Source organism: Haliotis asinina, chromosome 8, assembly GCF_037392515.1.
Source record: "Haliotis asinina isolate JCU_RB_2024 chromosome 8, JCU_Hal_asi_v2, whole genome shotgun sequence".
NCBI classification, from domain to species: Eukaryota; Metazoa; Mollusca; class Gastropoda; order Lepetellida; family Haliotidae; genus Haliotis; species Haliotis asinina.
In genome coordinates, this window is record NC_090287.1 from 33,147,083 (window position 1) to 33,168,700 (window position 21,618).

Genomic DNA, 21,618 nt, shown 5'->3' on the forward strand with positions numbered 1-21,618 from the left:
TCTTAAACCTATTTACTTTTTGGACAAAAAGTCTGCAAAAAAACTCACAGAGTTGGTATGATGTTTTGATTATGATCAGTGTTTCATTGAGCATTTTATGTTTATTAGTTTTTGAGCTAGACTGCAATTCATTGGCCCGCTTTTGTGCCAAACGGACCATACCATGAGTGTGGACTATTCTTGCACTACCACCACTACAGGATAGTACTAAACTACCACAACCACAGAGTACTTCTACACTACTGCCACTACAAGATGCTATTCAAATACCATGACTATAGATTACTTCTACTCTACCAGAACACCAGGGCCTAGATTTTCAAAGCTCTCTTAGCACTAAGATAGTCGTATGTTAATGTTAACGTACGGCACTTATGACATTACAGGATTCTATTCAGCTAACAGGACTATAGACAACTTCTAATTCTATACTACCAAAACTACAGGATACCATAGATTACTGTCATACTATAATGAGCCATTACTACTTGATAGTACCTATTATATACAACGAGGACTAACTACAATTTTACAAGCAATTACCATACCAGTCATTAATGTAATCAGACAATACTAAAGTTGTTCCAAAGCGAGATATTGAGTGGTGCAGAAAAATCACGTCACTGACCAACGGACACACTGACCATGACATCAGCAAGTGCAGACAGTTAACATGGCAAGTGCAGACATACACAACACCGATCACATAAGTCAGAGCTCCCACTATGCCTATTCTACAGAGCACCTACAGGTGAACTGTTAGCATGCATTTCAACATGCATGCGCTCATGCAAGTCCCTTGTAATGTCAAAAAGAGTTAGGCTCATGAGAACAGATAATATTATATTTCACTTGTAAGTATGTAATCTTGTAACAATTACACTCATCCTGCACTTTCTATATAGTATGATTATCATTAGTTTTTATTGATCTCCACCTATATAGTAGGACTGCATGGAAGTATGATGTATAGCAACATCTACGTTCTGGAAATATTGGGTAGGAAACATGCAAAAACGTTTTAATTGATTGTATCATTATCATTCACAGATAAAACAGTGGAATTGTGCGTTTTTCACTCACATAATTATCTCCCCTGTTATAATAACTTTAATAATCATAGTGACAGGTCATGCTGTCGTTGTTGCAATAGTTACTTACAGGATCTGCATGTACAATAAGTAAAACAATTTAGCCCCCAATACATCACCTTATGTATCACATTACATACCTGTATCACAACATATTGCATTTCTTATTCCAGTACACAGCCCTACTATATAGAATAATGTATTGAGTGTTGCTATGGTTACGTGGAGTCCTTGCTAGGGAGAGCTCTGACTGTGGAAATAGTCAGGATTTATCTCACCATATCCTGGGACCAGAAGTAGCACAACTTCTGATGACTTATTTTAACTTTCTCTGTTAGTATTTTACACACAATCTTCCGTGAACATGATGAAGATGTGAATTGAAATATATGGAACCCAGTCTGTCTAAGATTTAATAAACCCTGAGCTTATTCCACACCAAGAAATGACAGACTGAAGCACATGAGTAACATCTGTTGAGGAATGCAGCCACTGCTACTCTATACAGGACGTGCCCATCAACAATGAACGTCCCCTCACCTTTCAGCCGTGCCATTTCAGCAATCAACTGATCCTTGTGTGTAACAAGCTCAGGGAAGTGTTCCACAACCTCTGTCCAGAACTCGGTATGGACTGTTCCATCTGGTAGGATCTTCTGAATGTATGTTGTCATCTTAATAAATCCAAACTCATCAGGTTTGAACAGCAACTGAGTCTTCTTGGAGGTTGTTTCGGTGGTAGTATAGATCCGCTTCACAGTAGATAAGTCCATAGTTTTCTTGTCATAGGGCCTAGGTAATGTTTCAGGTGTGAGTGGCTTTGCTGTTTTCTCTAGTCGATGCTCAACCTGTACCTTCTGTGATTTGTCCTTGGCTGTCCTTGAGGACTTTGGTGCTATGGTGTCAGTATACCACTGCCTCTGCTTTATTGGAATATAGCCAGTGTCTTCCTCATCATCAGATTCAATAAGATTTACTTTCTGGTCATCTTCCTCTAGAACCTTCTGTTCATAATCTTCTTGGGTCAGTGGATTAATCTCTTCCAGTGTTTCCCAAGACTCTTCATCTTCCTCCTCTGATCTTACTTGACTCTGTCTGTCATCTTGTCTCTTAGTCTCGGTGAAGATATACCGTTGCCTCTTCATTCCAGGAACATAGTTCCATTGTTCTTCTTCATCAGTTTTACCAGAATATCGGCTAGTTGTCTTGGAAACATGATCTTCAAAGTTGCCATCTGTAACAGAAACATATTCTTGCCTCATAAGACCACCGTCCTCCTCATAGAGCGTGCGGTCTCTTCCTGCCACTGTGCCACAACAGATGTGTCCATTAATATGGGATCAGCGGCATTTCTATGATCAGTTTGCGTATATCTTAAAGATGTTCTCTTAATGTTAATTTTTCTTCCTCAGAGTAATAATCTTGTGACAAAAAGTATATTCAGATTAACAGTCTCTGGGGTTTTTTTTCCTTTCTCTTCTTACTGTAAATGTCCCTCCAGAATATCAGTTTCACAGTTTGCTTCTCTTTTGGCTATAGATGGTTACTTCACTGTCCTCAGTCATCTTTCCCCATAAAAATTGTGGTTTGAGAAAAACAATAATTCAGTTGCTGATGAAGATATAAGTCATCTTGTACTGGTCTGATAGCTGTTGCTGTGGGTCTGTTTGTTGGGATGCATGTTGATTTAAGACATTGTTGTTTTGAGTGATTCTATCATTCAATTTCTTTTTACCTTAAGACTATGGATCTGGGACATGTTCTAAGACCTTAGTTCAGTTTGGTCTATGTTAAAGCCAATGGCAATGTTTGTGTGCTTTATGCCTGTGTTTGTACCTATCTGTCTTCCATACAAGTGTTGGTCCTTTGTGAGTGTAATGAGCCAGTCCTGCTACCTTAAGCATGTTCTAAGCCTTGCTTGAGTTCGTGCCAGCAGTACTACCCTGTTAGTGTTCTATGTCAGTGATGGTCTCTTGTGAATGTTTGTATGGAGCACGTTGTTTCACTTGAAGTTTTTGCCTCAGACTTTGAGTCCTAAGCTGACCAGACCCCAATCCATCTTCTTCTGTGATGGTCACCAGAGAGTGTTTTATTTTAGCTTGGGTAATTAGACGGTGTTCCCTGTCAGATTTGGTCGCTAGATCATGTTCTCTGTTAGATTCAGTTCTTTGTGAGTGTTTGGATGATGCACGTTGTATCACTCGAAGTTTTTGCCTAAAACTTTGAGTCCTAAGCTGACCCTCAGACCCCAGTAAAGCTTTGTCAGATTTAATTCCCAGAGTGTGTTCTATATTAGCTTTGGTCTCCAGAGGGTGTTTTAATTCAAATTTGGTCCCAAGAGAGTGTTCTCTGTCAGATCTAGTCCCTGAAGGGGTTGGAGGGTGTTCTATGTCAAATTCTGTTCTTTGTGTATGTTGTATGACACGTTTCTCCACTCGAAGTTTCTGCCTAAGACTTTGTTTCCTAAGTTGACCATCAGGCTCCAATCCAACGACTTCTAGGGCAGATTTTGTCTGAAGTGAGTTTTGTTTGTCATCGTTGGTCCACTGTGAGCGTTTGTAAGATCCATGCTCTTTCGCTTCAAGTTTCTGCCTAAGATCCTCGTGTACATCTTGCCATTGTTGTCTCTTATGTTCAGCACCGACTTGTTGCCTTCGTGAACGTAAATCATGCAGTTGATGTTTCAAGAAGCGAACATACTCATCTGGATTACTTTCACACGCCACACAGGGTTTGTTGTCTTCATGTTCATCTGGTTTCTCAAGATGTAACTGAAAATGATGTTTGATACGGGGAATACTCATGAAGACCTTGTCATGCAGAGCAGAATTTTGATGTCGATCATGACTTGGCAATTGGTCATTATGATGTTTTTGATGTGTTTGATAGTGAAGGCTGTGCCGAGACACAGCCATGTTTTGGATAGTGTCTTCCTGTGTATGCAGTCTCCAGTAGAGATCATGGCGTTGTTCAACAGTCTGTTTGGTCTGTCGGGGTGAATCATCTTGATGCTGTAGCAGAATGTACTTGTGGACTAGACCCTGCATGCCAGGTAGCGACACACCTTGACCCTGCTTCGTTTCTGTCTTTGTCTGCCATTTCAAATCTTCCTCATTCCTGAAGTCGCGCACACCCTGTTGCTGCTCTGAATGAAAATCTGCATAATGCTGCTGTGGAAATTTCTTTTGTTTAGAGTGAATGTCTGAACTTGTAACAACATGTTCATGCTGCAATGGATGAGCACTTTCTACCACACTCATGTCTTGATGTAACTGTCCAGCTTCATTACTGTTGTAGACAATATTATGTGAAACAGACTCTGATATTCTTGGTAGATTCCTTGCATTGTGTAATTTCAGTTCATCAGGCGTTCCAGTGTTTTGTGTTCTTTGTTGTAAATTGGGCATGCTGAGTTCCAGGTACTGATCTGAAGACAGTTGATATGCAATCCTCATCATATGATAACTGCCGTTTCTCTTTATGCATGTCAGGCACACTATGATATTCTGTTTACTGCTTTTTTTCTAAATGAACCATTAATGCAGATGAATAGGCATCATCATCATCATCATCATCATCATCATCATCATCATCATCATCATCATCCTAATGTAGCTTGATCTACACAGACATTGATTTCATGTTACCACCAAGTCTGGATAACATTCCCATTAAAATAATTAAGACGTGTAAGACAGATAGTATGTGTGTCTCTTGTTACACATTGTATCAGGTCATAATGGATTTGTGTGGATGTGAGTGTCTGACATATTCGTATATATGTTGACCATGTTGATATCCTGGTTGAAGGGGTTGATCATGACTTGATACAAACTAAACTGAAACTAATTCACATTGTTAAAGCTCACATCATGCATTGTATATTGTTTCCTTTACATCACTGCCTGTCAGTATAGTTTCAGTCTCTTCAACATGTTTGAGAAAACACAAATCTTATCTTATTTTCTTATCTGCTAGGTAGATGAATAATAGAATGTTTTATGAGCAATGTTAGTTTTTTCATGGAAATGGCAATGTTTCAAAAACAGATGAACATTTCTAAAAAGCTTCATCATGCTAAAGCTCTGAAAAGCTAGAACTGTATACATCACATACACAGCATAAGAAAATATGTGGAAATGAAACAGCTGTCTTAGACTGGTTAAACAACATAAAATAGACAATTCCCAAGTTAAAACCTGTACATTGACGAGTTTCTCTGTGTTCAACTGATGCCCTTGTACCATGTTCTATCTGTATCTTCAACTGACTTTTTCAACAATCACAACTCTGACCATAGGTATGAATATGTCATTCAGGAAGCATTTTCGTGAAGTTTACCAGGTCTAACATGGCCTAAAAAAGAATTGTTTCTACATCCAAACAAATGGTACAAACGCTTTAACGTAATGGTTATGTATCCTTGTTTAACTACAATCATTTCCTTAAGAGCTTAAGATAATGCCACTGAGAAAAAACAAAACAAGAAGACACTGGAAGTAATTGTGTTACAAACCAAATAGTAAATTATTTTCAAAACATTCAGCAACTAGCCTGTCAGCTTTGCTAAATTTAAACAATGTTTTCTAGGAAAGTAACACCTTAGAGACACAAGCCAAGATTTTCCACCTCTAGAGTGTATGTTATATATCTAGAATACTGCAGATTAAAAAACTTGAAAGTACAACAATAGAAAACTAACTCACCTGCTCCTAATGCCTGTGATGAAGGTTCTCCTGCACCACCAGTATCTCCCTGCTGAAGCTGTGCATCTTCTCTTTGTCCATCTGGGAGGTGAGAACTTTGGGGTAACTGTTCAAGTGGAGGGATGTCCGAGTGGGAGGAGTGGGAGGAGGAGGTGGATTGCGACCCGTCAGAGTTCCCCTCAGAAGATTCAGGTATTCCATGAGAAGAATGAGAACTTTGCGAAGACTGAGATGCAGGATCTGCTGTTTGGGATGGGTGGGAGCTTTCTAAGGATGATGGGCTTCCTTGTACATGATCTGGTGATACCTGGCCTGCAGGAGGGACTTCCTTTGCAGTGTGGTCTGGGCTTTGGGTCTTGGGGGATTGTTTGCTAGGTACATTATGAGGTTCTTGATGCACTGGATGGACATGGGTGTGATCAACAGGTGGTGGTTGATGAGGTGGAGGTAGAGGTGGTGGTTTATGCTGAGCTGCCTGGTGAGCCTGGGAAAGCCTGGGATCAGGCTGGGAATGGGGCTGGGACTGGGACGAGACTTGGGAGGAGGCTTGGGAGGCAGGTTGAGATGCAGATAGGGAACCAGCTGGAGCCTGCTTCTCAGTAGGTAAAGACTTCCTACCTTCTTCATCTTCTTCAAAATCATCATCATAAGGGTCATCCTCATCATCCTCTCTATAGGAACTATCTCTGTGTCTGCCTGCACCTGTTCCATCTGACTGAGCTCTTGCCTGGTCATACTGTACACCCTGCGCTTCTGTTAACTGCATGTGGATTTGTAAGGTAGTCAGCAAACCCACAATCAGTAAGGCTCTTGTCACTTTCATTGTGGATTATAAAACCTCTTTGGCACCCTCTTTACAATATAAGGTAGCTGCAAAAAAACGTACTGGTCTTAATGATTGCTTGAACATATCTGAGTCACCAGAAAGAACATTCTCAAAAATACCAAAGAACCAAAACGTCATGCAGCTTCACCTGGATAATAACTATTTGGCTAAAAATGTCAAGAGAGAGACCATGAAAGAAGACTCTTTGACTCTTTTCTACATGGAGGCACAGATAAACAACTTATGCAGAACATGCTTCTCTCATCATTTGTCACCACAAAATCTGCTCGCTGCCTTGTCTGTGCTCTCAATTCCAGCAGACTAGATTAATGCAACAGTCTCTATACTAGCCTCTCTGACACTCTACTTGACTTAAAAAGTGCAAAATACAGCCACCCACATCATCAGCCATACTTTTACACACACTCACATTACCCCAATTCTAAAGCAGTTTCATTGGTTACCATGGTTACCTGTAAAAGTCAACATTCAATTCAAGACACTGTACCTCTCTTACAAGTCCATTCAAGGCCACACTCCACTCTACATTACACATTTACAGATCTGACCAACCCCCAATGGCCACCTAACGAAATTCATTCTCAGCAACAACACCTTCCCAACTACAAACTTAAAACCTTTGGCAGCAGAACTTCTCCTCCTACATAGCAGAGTCTTGTTGAACTCTCTACACCTTGACCTGAGACACTCTACATCTCTGGAGTATTAACGTAAATATGAAAACTTATCTCTGTGCTCAACATTATCATCAATAGCCTTTCTCAACTACCATACATTATTCATCTACTCAGTTGTAGCTTTTCTTAATTCTGTATATATCATGAATGTATTCTCATGTGCTTTATTATGCATGCTTCCGAGCGTGGATACATGCACATTATGAACATGGATTATTATTATTAAGCAGATTAAGGTGCTCTCGACCACAAGCAAACTGATTTAAGGGGCCTGAAACAGCTTGGATCTTTACAGAGATGGCAGTCTAATTTATCGGACCTCACACATAAATGTTGCTTTCTGATTGGCTGATTCTATTATTTTCAATGTACCCTGCTTTCAAGCGAGGTGCATTAGAATGCACCTCGTTTCTAATGGCAGCTCATTCGGTACTTCATGGTTGCACTACTTTGTCTTGAAGATGAATAACATTGACTCACGTATGATCTACGGAAATTACCAATGCTTTGCGAATTCAAGACAACTGAAAGGAGACAACTCTAAATCTGCTTTTGCTTGTATCATCAGCAAAATATAGCCATGGCTACGAAAATATTTGCCTCACATTCCAATAAAATACTTTTGACAAAACGTTAACAACTTTTAGTCCGTGTGAATACTAAGAAGAGAAATTACTTTACTAAGACAATACCTGCGAGAAAAACAGCAAGATGCAAGATTGGAATTGTTTCATTCTCACAGGTATGCTGAACTATTCAAAATTAACATTGAAGTGTTCGGTTAGATAAATACATTGTTCATTGGTCTCTCGTGGAACATGGGTTGAGGTACCCTCGATGTTTGTTATGTTTCCCTTGCCCTTCGGGACCCATGGGCCCACTCATGACCAGTGAACAACTTATAATATTTCTCAAAAACAGAAGAAAGCATGACTGGTGATCAATGTGTACATCTTGGCTGCTATCATGACATCCACAACTTAAAATTGAAGGAAGCTATCAATGTTAGGCCGTTCCATTTGTCTGCACAACAGCAAATATCACAATCAGAATCAGAATAAAAGTTACCTGTCTCACTTAGCAACATCTAAAGAGATAACTAGTTCATTTCATACAAACCTTTTTTCTTCACAAATATCAGCTCAAATTATAGGGAAGGGACACATGACATAGTACAATCATTATGATCCCATTGATAATAGACATCTCTACCAATCAGCAACATATGGCGAACATTAAAGCAGGAAGAGTTTTTCACACCCTGCTAAAATAAAATTACTCTTGGCTTTGGGGAGATTGCAGTGAGTGAGTGAGTTTAGTTTTACGCCGGCTATATCACGGTGGGGGACACCAGAAAATGGGCCTCACACATTGTACCCATGTGGGGAATCGAACCTGGGTCTTCAGCGTGACAAGCGAACGCTTTAACCAGTAGGCTACCCCACCGCCCCGTGGAGATTGGAGGTTCAAATTTTTCCACAAAATGTTCAAAAGCAAATGATGGAGGAAAGACATGGCCCTAAGGATCATAAAGGGTGCCTAACCCTAACCCCAAGGATCTTACTGGGGACCAAACCCTAAACCCTGACCTCAAGGATAATAAAGGACGACAGACCCTGACCCCAGACCCTAACGCTAAGGATCATAAAGGGGGCTAAATGCTAACCCCAGGCCTTAACCCTAAAGATCGTAAAGGGGGCCAAAGCCTAACCCCAAACATTAAGGATCAAAAAGGAATGTTTACCTACAAAGAAGACATCTGTGAAGCATGAAGCTATAAGCAATACAGTAAGACAGCTGGGGTGCTCTGGTGAGATAAATGCTCTGCATCACTGACTGCTGCTGCACCCGATGAACTACATTCTACCACACTTTTTAAGGTAAAACATCAGCCAACCATTTGGTTTGCATGGAAATGAATGACTTGTGTGATCACAAAAGATATACACTGATATAGACATATAGCTCCACACTCAAATGCTTTACAAAATCACCAAAGCATGACGAGGCCAAGGTTGTATAGATGTTAGTGCCCTCTCCCTCTCCAAACTGACTCCTGGATACAACATGAGGGGTTAAGGCCGTCTCAACCATAACTCGAAGACAAAAATGTCCAGTTGACTAGTTGTCGTCTGGGTCATTTTCCACATGTTCATCGTAGTAAAACAATTATGAAACGGTTATTTTTTACCACTATTCGATACGAGTGCACCTGCTGAAAGAAGTTAAATTTAGCAAACCGTCACAAATCACATACATCTCTAATCCACATTATTTCAAAACAACAAACAAAAGCTACAAATGATTTACCATTCAATGAAAGAAGAATCTGAAGGTGGTTGCAGCTGAGTAATGTCCGCATCATTACGATGCGTTTCCCATGCTGAAATTCGGAAAGTTGCAATATGTTCACTTGTTGAAGTATTGCACTAATGTGGTGCAATAGCTTTGGAGAAGATAATCTGCCGTGAGGTCGCAAAATACGTAAAGAATTCCGGTTGTGCCACGTAAGGTATAGATATTTTCATATGGATGCTGCCATTTTGGGTCATGCGAGGTCATCGAAATGACACAAGCAATTTGATTGGTTAGTACGAAAATATTGTAATCAGAGTTACCTCCCCTACCAAGATATCCGAAAACAAAACAAGGATGGTGTACAGGAAAGTCCTCTCTTCGTTAGTGTATTATGCTTCCTTCAAAGTTTCTTGATCCGCCCAAAATTGTTTGATCAGTAATATCACTCAATTTAAAGACCGCAGATCAGGCTTCCTCTCAAAAGACATTTACACCTAAGGCGTAATAACACCACATATCCATTGAGCTCACTTAAAGTTTTAAATACCTGTAAAACATCATACACTTGAAATCATATGGTGGTTAAAACTGCCAAACTGTTCTTATTTCATCAGCAAGAAAAAAGACCTAATTCGTCCACACAAATGCAACACACTGTAATAAAATCTGAATCTGTTCAATGTATAAGTGGTCATATGGATCGACATACATTCAGGAGGAATGTGTAGGTGGAGATGGGGCCAGAAATGTATCCATGGAAATCGAACCCGGGAGGTAGTCGGTATGACGAGAGATCTCTTTAATAACTGAGCTACCCCCAGCGCTCCTTTACAGAAAAAAGGAGAGGAGAAAGGCGATAATTCGAAGTAGGTGTACCGCCCCTAAATTAAGTAGGACCAGCCAGGGTGTGATACCCGATACCTGCTCACCGATCCGCAACTGATGCATACACTTGAAGTAAGCATCTGAATATCAGTAACCGCGATCAGTATTTTTTCCACATGGATACTTTTAGCCACGTGTCAAGGACCAGTTATATAGGGCAAAGGTCAGCATGGATCGGGGAGAGTTGAGAGTTTCAAATGGAGATTCATAAATATTGTACATATATACTGGGCTGTTAATCTGATTTTAAAAATTGGCATTTCAAAATTAAATATAAAGACATATGTTGACTTTTCATAAAATGTGCAATGGCATAGCGACAGTCATTCAAAACTTTGGCAAGCAGGATAGGCGGTCATTATTTCCAGCATCGAAGCTTTCAAAACATTCCTCTTCCCTTTATTATAAATTAGGGGTAGTTTGGAAGCCTACTGGTTAAAGTGTTCGCTCACCAGGCAGAAGACCTGGGTTCGATTCCGACATCAGAACAATGTGTGACGTCCATGTGATTTACATCGCGGTGATACTGCTGGAATATTGCTAAGAGCGGCGTAAATCTGAATTCACTCACTCATAACATATTATCAGTCTCTTAGTCCACTTTTGCTTCTAAAGAGGGACAGGGAATGAGACAAAGGTAGCATGTCATTCAATCGAACAATCGAGGTTGAAAGTTAAAACAGTAGATATGTTTCTGAAACACATGAACATCTAGGATAAAAATAAGTGAACTGTTCTCCTGATTTTGTCACCCTGTTTATTTTGAATACCAAGTGCATGTACATGTAATGTGTATGAATTATTATTCTCTTTTGTCTTTCTCTCCTTAAGATTGTAATAACGCAGTCTGTGATTGTGAAGAGTTCAGTGTGGACGAATGGAAAGCTACTCTGTACAATAACGACATGGCGGTGTGAGACAACTGGAGATGGAAGTTCTATTGGTACATAATTTGTACAATGCGCATTATTTGTCATGTATGGCTAGAATGCACTTTGCCGGGCTCAGTACCTTTTACGATCCTTTGGGTTAGGGTTAGGCACCCTTTATGATCGGTAGGGTTAGGGTTTGGGGTTAGGGTTGGAGTGTTAATAAATCTGGACAAGTGCGCCCGGTAAAGTGCAGTACTCCCTCATGTATATTTGTATATTGTTTCATGTTTTTTAACGTCGTGTTCATGTCAGTGTTCGAAATAATTTAGAAATTTGGCTAGCCACACGTGCCTAAAAGTTACTCGCCCACAAAATAAATCACGAGCCCGAAAATTGAATACTGAAAACATCGAACAGCAACATGTGCATTCTTCAAAATAAGAAAAGCACAGGTGATTTTGAGAATATTGGACTCTAACTGCTATAAAACAATACAAATGTACTATTTTTTTCCAAAACGCCATTTCTGTGTGATTGTATGCGTTTGAAGGAATATTCGTCAAAAACGTCACCAAGAAAACTTGAAAAGGAAAATGCATGCGCAAGCAAGCGGAAAAGCATGAGGTATTGATCGCTATAAAAGGCAAACGTTGTTTTTAATTTTGTCATACGTGTTGCTCTGGAAAATGAGGATATCATCATGCAACGACTGAGCGCCGCCAGTGGAAACTTTTGAAGCTGGGGAGTCGAAGACTGCAGTTGCCCGACATTTCAACGTTCATCAGAGCTCCATATCTTGCCTTTTGGATCGTTTGCTGCAGATCATTTCAGCCAAAGATCGACCGAGAAGCGGCCTTCGAAGAGTTACCACCCAAGCCCAGGACAACTACATCCGGGTTGCTCACTTGCGTCATCGTCTTGCCACAGCCGCGGAGAATCCACAGCGCATCCCTGGTTTGAGAAGGATTTCCGATAGTGGTTAAATCGTCGCTAGTCACGCCGAAGACCTGGGTTCGATCCCATCATGGTAACAACGTGTGAAGCCGATTTCTGGTGTCCCCGTCGTGATGATGCTGGAATAATGCGACGTAAAACCATACTCAGTCAGTCTTTGAAAACTACATCTATAGCTCCACTATGCATGGAACAGACTCATTGCCTGTTCCATGCATATCAAACGGAGTGACGTTACTTATCAAATACTTCCAGTTGCGACTGGTTTGCGTGACTAATCACCGAGTGGCACGTCTCTGAGACCGCAATATCTCCTAATGGCGTATGTGTAAAATGGCGTAGCATCAGAAGTGAATGTCACATGCACCACCGCCGCGTTGAGTGGAATGAAGCAATCAGGATGATGTTCCTGCCCTTCATTTATGTGGCTGACGATGTTGAAGGGTAACAGGGAGCTCGGCCCTCGTCTCCAGAGGATAACACTTGGGGCTGCTAACGAGTGTATTTGTTTGGGTGATAATTGATCACACGTGGTCTGTGTTCAGTAAACGCTGACGTCAGAGTGAGCAGACGACATTAAATTGTTCGTGGGCCAGAGCTGGACTGCAGACGACGGATGCGGCAGGAACGACATTCAAGTGTAGCAACTGCCTTTCTACCATTGTTTTGGTGAAGAAGTTATATACTTCAGTGGCGATGATTTCACCTTGTGTGACCGGGACTGCGTCGCTTGTGGCAGCGTGATTCAAACTTACTATGTATATAGGTATGTACGGTAAAGTGGAACGATGATTCCATTTTAGCCAACAGTGACAGGTCTTCAGGACCACCCTTTTAATAAATTCAACGAAAGGTTTTGTAACCACCTTAGCATTTATATATTTAGCAAAAGCGAAAAAGAATTACGAAAGTGATCACTCTGAGGTAAAGGCGCCATTCACGGATAGTCTTCCTCCACTGGACACTGATACAAGAGCGTTTGATTCAGTTCAGTCACGATATCTGATTGAGTTTATGTTTGCATTGCAAAAGATACATCCTCTTCCAAGTCACGCCAAACCCTTACCATCAACATCTAAGGATATTGCGGGCATCGTGGGCTGAAGGATTTGGAAAACTATTGGATCATTTCAAGACTGACACTTTTCAACACGGCACTGATCAATAATATATTCCCGTCGTATACCCTACGACAGAAAAAACGACGGTATTTAGTCAGATCCAACAGTGTTCCTCAAGCGACTTCACCTCGACGTCTGCTCCTTCCCGTTCTAACTATGGCAGGGGAGAGGAAAAAGAAGACCAGCGATCTAACTGACCAACAACGCCTCTTTCTGGCCCTCCGAGAGGGTCGGATTAAGATGACGCGGATCATCCTTGAAGCGTCCGACGAGCAACTGGACTCCGCTCGTAACGAGGATGGACATACTTTACTCATTGCTGCCTGTCACATCAAGGTAGGTTTTACTTGGTGCAAGGTGCAATTCCAGGGCTGCATTGGCCATAGTGTTAGATGTTATTCCTTGGCTACATCGGCTTTAGTGCAAGGTGCTATTCCAGTGTTGCATTGGCCATAGTGGTTGGTGTTATTCCACAGTTACATTGGCCTTATTGCAAGGTGTTATTCCAGGATTGCGTTGGCCTCAGTGTTAGATGTTATTCCTTGGCTACATTGGCTTTAGTGTCAGATGTTATTCCAGGGTTGCATTTGCCTTAGCGGTAGGTGTTATTCCGTGGCCACACTAGCTTTAGTACCAGTTGGTATTCTAGGGATGCATTGGATATGTTGTATTGGATATGAGTTAGTCCATGATTACATTGGCCATAGTGTAAGGCGTTATTCCATGGTTTCATTGGTCCTAGTGCTCGGTGATATTCCATTTTCACATTTGCCAATGTGTAGTGTTTTATTCCATCGTTACACCTATTGTAGTGATTGGTGTAATTCCAAGATTGCGTTGGTTTTAGTGTTGAGTGTTATTCTATAGTCACACCGGGCATAGTGTCAAGTGTGATTCAATGTTACACTGGCGGTATTAGGTGTTAGTAATATAGTAATATTTGCCCATAGTAACATGCACACTCCTTTTGTTTGTCTTTTGTTGTTGTTTTTGTTTTTTGTTTTTGTTGTTGTTTGTTGTTGGGTTTTTTGTGTTATTTTGGTTTTGGGGTTTTTTTTTCTGTTGTGTATGGTGTTTGTTTATGGTTACATGGGCCTTAATATACACTGGCCATGCCATTCCATTTGACGTGTAATTAGATCGTTACATTGGCTATAGTTGTTGTTCGTTTATGGTCACATCAGCCATAGTATTTGACTTATTTGACTTGGTATGTCTTGTTTTAGTTCATAATTACATTGGTCATAATGTTGGATGTTATTCCAATTACACCGGCCAATGTGTTGGATGTTATTTATTGGTTACATTCTCCACTATCGAAGGTCACATTAATCATAGTGTTGGGTGTTCTTCCATGATTATATATACGTGCATTGGCCATGTAAAGTGTTGGACGTCATTCTATGGTTACCTTCATCCTAGTTTTGGGTGTTAATCCATGTATATATCTGCCTCAGTATGCAGGGTTTATGTTGAGCATAGTGTTGGATGTTAATCTATGGTTGCATTGTCAATTGTCTTGTGATGTAATCTACCTTTATATCGACATACACTCAGATGTTTTCTTCCACTGTTACATCGATCAGTGGTAGGTGTAATGTCCTGGTTACACAGGCAATAGTGATGTAATAGGTGTAATTCCATGGTTACATTCACGACGGTAAATGTACGTTGATTAGGTTGACTACATGGAAGGTTGTTTCAATGTTCCTATCATACGCACTACTAAAACCTCCGTGTGATTGTATTATTCCCTGGCCTCAGAGTGTGATGTTTTTATTACATTTGCCAAAATTATTACTGTTACATGTTATTCCACGAGTGCAGTGTCGTATGTTATTTCATGGTCAAATTGGCCACAAATCTTCGGAGAGATTTGAGGTTTGAGTGTTCTTCAGCTGTTGCATTTGCCACCTTGTTGAGTGACATATAATGGACACTTCTGTCACAGTACCGAATGTCATTCTAAGATTACATTGAATACAGGGTTGATTGGTAGTAGATCTGATTCATTTGATTCTTCAGGTATAGTGTTACTCTTGGTTACATTGGTGAAAATGTTGGTTGTTATTCCATGGTTACATTGGTGAAAGTGTTGGTTGTTGTTCCATGGTTACATTGGTGAAAATGTTGGTTGTTATTCTATCGTTACATTGATGAAAGCGTTGGGTGTTATTCCATGGTTATATTGGTGAATATGTTGGTTGTTATTCCATGGTTAAATTGGTGAAAGTGTTGGGTGTTGTTCCACAGTTACATTGGTGAAAATGTTGGTTGTTATTCTATCGCTACATTGGTGAAAGCGTTGGGTGTTATTCCATGGTTATATTGGTGAAAATGTTGGTTGTTATTCTATCGTTACATTGGTAAAAGTGTTGGGTGTTGTTCCATGGTTATATTGGTGAAAATGTTGGTTGTTATTCTATCGTTACATTGGTAAAAGTATTGGGTGTTGTTCCATGGTTATATTGGTGAAAATGTTGGTTGTTATTCTATCGTTACATTGGTAAAAGTATTGGGTGTTGTTCCATGGTTATATTGGTGAATATGTTGGTTGTTATTCTATCGTTACATTGGTGAAAGTGTTGGGTGTTATTCCATGGTTATATTGGTGAATATGTTGGTTGTTATTCTATCGTTACATTGGTGAAAGTGTTGGGTATTGTTCCATGGTTATATTGGTGAATATGTTGGTTGTTATTCTATCGTTACATTGGTGAAAGTGTTGGGTGTTGTTCCATGGTTATATTGGTGAAAATGTTGGTTGTTATTCTATCGTTACATTGGTGAAAGTGTTGGGTGTTATTCCATGGATATATTGGTGAATATGTTGGTTGTTATTCTATCGTTACATTGGTGAAAGTGTTGGGTGTTGTTCCATGGTTATATTGGTGAAAATGTTGGTTGTTATTCTATCGTTACATTGGTGAAAGTGTTGGGTGTTATTCCATGGTTATATTGGTGAAAATGTTGGTTGTTATTCTATCGTTACATTGGTGAAAGTGTTGGGTGTTGTTCCATGGTTATATTGGTGAAAATGTTGGTTGTTATTCTATCGTTACATTGGTGAAAGTGTTGGGTGTTGTTCCATGGATATATTGGTGAATATGTTGGTTGTTATTCTATCGTTACATTGGTGAAAGTGTTGGGTGTTATTCCATGGTTATATTGGTGAAAATGTTGGTTGTTATTCTATCGTTACATTGGTGAAAGTGTTGGGTGTTATTCCATGGATATATTGGTGAAAGTGTTGGTTGTTATTCCATGGTTACATTGGTGAAAGTGTTGGGTGTTGTTCCATGGTTATATTGGTGAAAATGTTGGTTGTTATTCTATCGTTACATTGGTGAAAGTGTTGGGTGTAATTCCATGGTTATATTGGTGAAAATGTTGGTTGTTATTCTATCGTTACATTGGTGAAAGTGTTGGGTGTTGTTCCATGGTTATATTGGTGAAAATGTTGGTTGTTATTCCATGGTTAAATTGGTGAAAGTGTTGGTTGTTATTCCATGGTTATATTGGTGAAAATGTTGGTTGTTATTCTATCGTTACATTGGTGAAAGTGTTGGGTGTTGTTCCATGGTTATATTGGTGAATATGTTGGTTGTTATTCTATCGTTACAGTGGTAAAAGTGTTGGGTGTTATTCCATGGTTACAGTGGTGAAGGTGTGATATTGTTCCGTGGTTACATTAGTGTTATTCTTGGGCAGTTGAAGCAATGTGATACAGATGAGTTATTCCATGTTATTCCATCGTTACAATTTTCAGTTTTAGTTACCTTTGCACCAGTGTTAGGTATTTCTGTTCCATGGGTGCCCTGGTGTTAAGCATGATGCTGTGGTTATTCAAGCCACATTATTATATGTTATTCCATATATATTTGCCATTTTGGCTACAAGTACGATTAACATATATTTCAAATTTGAACGACATCGGGGAAGAAATGGATTTAAAAGAAAATTTTCTGTGGCTATTCACTGCATCATTAAGACGTATTAGACGTTGTAATTGACTGAGATTAGCTTTGATATTTTGGTTCTCTATTTTATCATGAAATACTTTTTATTAAGTTATTCTAAAGATCATATGTTATTCCATCAGGATCCATCAAGGAGACTGCATATGATGGAGATGCTGGTGGAACGTGTACCGGAAATAAACCGTCGTGACCTGAAGGGTAGGACCGCACTCAGCCACGCCTGTGAAGTCGGATGTTGTGACGCCATCAACGTACTGATTCACCACCACAACGTTGACCCAGATGCCGTCGATTTTAAAGGCAATGCTGCTTATATTATTATCTTCTCTTATAATGTTGTTATTTGCATATGAACATTCGGAGCGAGTGGGTTTATTTTTACACCGTTTTCAGCAATATCCCAGCAGAATCACGTCGAAGACAACAGAAATGGGCCTCACACATTGTACCCCCTTGGATAGCCGAACACGCATCTTCGGCGTGACGGGCGAACGCTTTAACCACTAGGCTACCTCACAGCCCCCATGAGCATCCACACGTTCACGTATGGTTTATTGATTAGTTTATTTCAAAGACAAAGGCCGCAGTTTCAGGATACAGTTACAGTATCTAATGAGTCAGTTATATGTGAAACTGAAATAATATTGCAAGAGTCAGTGAACCTGAGCACCCTTTACTCGTCTCTTACGACAATCATCTGGTGCCAGTTCAAACACGGATCGACCAGTGAAGGGCCAGGGGTAGAATAGGCCTTCAGCAACCCGTGCTTGCCATAAAATGCGACTATGCTTGTCGTAAGAGGCGACTAACGGGATCGGGTGGTCAGTCTCGCTGATTTGGTTGACACATATCATCGGTTCCCAATTGCGCAGATCGATGCTCATGTTGTTGGTCACTGGAGTGTCTGGTCTAGACTCGATTATTCACAGACCGCCCCATATAGCTGCAATATTGCAGAGTGCGGCGTAAAACTAAACTCACTCACTCAAACCCGGATCTTTACGGTTTCAAAATCCAAATAAATAAGCGAACATTTGATTTTGTAGCAATTGCCCAAATATGAAAACAATTGCAATGATACTGAAATGATTATTTGTAGGTGTTCAGTACATATATAGTATGTTGCACGTACCACCAGAAACTGATTGTTCTGAAAGCAACATCCAAATTAAAGGTTGTGATCTAGGTTTATGTCCAGAGGCTGACAATAGTAAGCCTGTACTAAGCGGTATATCACGGTTGCCAACCTGATCAATAACGTGAAGACAATAAATAACAACGCGTGGCTTAAAATAGACGTTATCGAAAAACAGGAATAGGAACGAAGACATGGTTGTTGGAGAGAGATGAATGTAGCACACATATTTTGACCTTGTTCCACCAAAACATCGAGTATGTGAATGTACACGTTCAAACCCCAGTAAACTTCCGATGATATTGACAAATGAACCAAAAAAAAAACGTTCCTTCGTTTTCTACAAACTTTGAACCATGAAATACTATCACCTCGTTTTGACCCTGTAACCTCAGGTTGTTACTAACGTTTCCACTGAAGTCGTCTGGATTAATAATTTGCTTCTGGCATCAATACGTCATGACCTGCGAAGATCCGGGTTAGATCTGGTCTTCACCAACCCAATGCTTATCGTAAGAGGCGAGTCATCTGACTCGCTTACTTGGTGGACACATGTCATCGCATCCCATGGGATCAGGTGGTCAGGCACGCTGACTTGGTTGACATTGCCTCGCATACATAGCTCATGATCACTAGATTGTGTGGTCCAGACTCGATTATTTACAGACTGCCATCATATAGCTGGAATATTGCTGTATGCGGCTTAAATCAACAAGCAAACAAACTACCTCCTCATGATACGCCCGCCACAACGATAGATGTATGTGTATAGTTAACGTCCTCGTAATCTTTTCAGTTTACTGTAATCATTCATGTTATAATGAATCATACAACTGTCACCATCGCTCTAGATGATACCTAGGGAAGTACAATATGGATTATGATTGCTATTTTAGGTGACACACCCTTGATCCATGGGGCAAGGCACGGCCAACATCAGGCCATTTCCCTTCTCTGCCAGACGTTCCGTCGCCTGGGGCTAAAAGTGGATCACTTCAATGATGAAGGATTCTCTGCACTCCTTACTGCAGCCCGCAGTGGTAATCTAGAGTGTTGTCGAGTTCTTGTAAACACCGGCAAGGCTTCTCTCAGCCTTCGAGACAAACAAAGAAATCTTCTCCCTATTGAGTGGCTTCAGCAGCAACAGTTTGACCAAGCATCAATTGATTTCCTTCGTCCAAAGACGAAATTCTACCGAGTCGCTAAGCTGGCTACATCTTTGGCAAAGGCCAAGTCAATGTCTGTCTTTGACAAGAAGTTGTTACCACCACCAGCAAGACCATCGAGATCATTGGTTCCAATCACCAGAAAGGCATCCATCGAGAAGAAGTCTCAGTCAGTTCCAGGCCATAGGGTCAAACCACAGCGACAGAAATCTACAGATGATGACCATTCTCGTCTTGGACGTAGGGAATCACAGCTGACCGCTGATGCCGTGTACAACTGCACTCCCTTTACGTCATTGCTACAAGACAACTCGCCGTCCAAAGAGCAGGCACCGGATCTACCGAAGAAAACCCTTCAAAGACAACCTAGTGATACCAAACCTAAAGCAAAGCCTAGAAAACGCCGTACGAATAAGCCTCGCGGTAAACTTTCCGCAGAGTCTTCTCTGGACGCGGAGAAGGAGGGGACTGCGGGAATGAAGCATCTTTCTGTTCATCCTGACCCCAACCTCAAGGATTCATGTGAGAGTCTGTCTTCCATGGTCACTTCCACGGAGACCATCTCTTTGTCGGATGATGATAAACCAGAACTGAAGGCGGAATCCTAGGAAATGGTCAAACCTTCTTTGGAACAAGGTTTACCTTTGCCTCACCTGATTATATTGTATTATGGCAGGTACTGACTTCGGGTTTTCTTAAGTGCATGGTATTTCCACATGATCAACTTTCTCGACACAAACACTACAACAATGAACTGTGTTATGGTATTGGACATGATTAACTTTCTCGATACAAACACTGCAATAATGAACTGTGTCATTCCGTTGACGAATCTAATTTACAGTGATCGTCTTTTGGAACCTGAGTACACAATGAGAGAAGCAGAACTTACTATGTGTCAACTTATGTGGGCTGTTTCAGTGATTCATCAAGTATTTACCACCCACCTGCAATTTACAATGCCTTATTGCCTGTCGTGATGGGTCTCCGCATAGCTGGAATATTGCTCTGTGCGGCCTAAAACGATACTCACTATCGTGATGGGAACCTTTTACGATTAATGCAACTGTGGTGCAATCATTCCGTGATATTATGCGAGCACAGTCAGCAGTGATGCAGTATTTTGTACCTACTCGTTACCGACTATGGTATGCACGAACTATTGATAAACTCTTAGATTTGGTTTAGACGAAGTATACTACCCATGTTACTATTAGACTAGCCATGTTACTATGTAGTCATAAATACGGTTTCATCTATCTCGAATTCCAGAAACAGCGAGTACCTTTGTTCTTGTTCGCAGACGTTGGTTTACGTTGTAGATATTCGTCTTTAGTTTAAGTAAACCATTTACATCAAAGAGTCAAATATTTTAGTGTTGTATATAAACGTTTTCCAATTGTTATGCATGATTCCTTAATGTTTGAAACAAGTAGAATAGTTTTACAAAACTATTCCCCAAACACACTGCGCCGGTTTGGTTGCTGGTTATACCATGGTCGAATGTTGGCCTAACTAGAAACTTAATCCGATTTCGTGTGTACATGTAACTCAAATATGTTCTTCGACCCCAATGTTCGAGAAAGCAGCGTCCTGCATCTGCTATATTCAGATTTCCGAATCGGTTTTTGTGTGTTGTTGAATTCCGCAATGTTCCAGTTAGTTACCAGTATATGCGGTTGTATCGAAGTTGAATATGTCGAACTTACGGTGTTTCGAAGTAAATAATCATCCCCTAGGTATTTCTTTATTCATCGTCGTTTGGAGATCAAACCTCCAATACTTCGAATACATGAAGTTTACATAGGTTCCTTCAAAATTCGACACAACCATGGTCTAACCGTACATGACGGTGGAATTTCACGTTATAAATTTGAGACTATTTAT

The 21,618-nt window shown here is 40.5% G+C and overlaps 2 protein-coding genes across 3 annotated transcripts in view; one reads left to right on the forward strand and one right to left on the reverse strand.

Annotated features, from left to right (window-relative positions):
- Nucleotides 1-9,880, reverse strand: part of LOC137293493 (protein sel-1 homolog 1-like) — a 32,119-nt gene extending 22,239 nt beyond the window's left edge. Inside the window, exons 1-3 of one of the 2 annotated variants that reach the window (XM_067824062.1) lie at nucleotides 9,631-9,880; nucleotides 5,797-6,666; nucleotides 1,632-2,324 (exon numbers count right to left, since the gene is read on the reverse strand). In XM_067824062.1, the coding sequence (XP_067680163.1) occupies nucleotides 1,632-2,324; nucleotides 5,797-6,619 (1,516 nt within the window). In that variant the 5' untranslated portion in view covers nucleotides 6,620-6,666; nucleotides 9,631-9,880. The remainder of the gene's footprint in view (nucleotides 1-1,631; nucleotides 2,325-5,796; nucleotides 6,667-9,630) is intronic. The other variant, XM_067824063.1, reaches the window with a different exon arrangement.
- Nucleotides 9,881-12,963: 3,083 nt separating this feature from the next.
- LOC137294516 (ankycorbin-like) lies at nucleotides 12,964-21,106 on the forward strand. Its single transcript, XM_067825550.1, has 3 exons — nucleotides 12,964-13,786; nucleotides 17,553-17,730; nucleotides 19,462-21,106. Exons 1-3 carry the CDS (start codon nucleotides 13,607-13,609, stop codon nucleotides 20,337-20,339), a joined length of 1,236 nt encoding a protein of 411 aa, XP_067681651.1. The 5' UTR covers nucleotides 12,964-13,606; the 3' UTR covers nucleotides 20,340-21,106.
- Nucleotides 21,107-21,618: the final 512 nt, after the last annotated feature.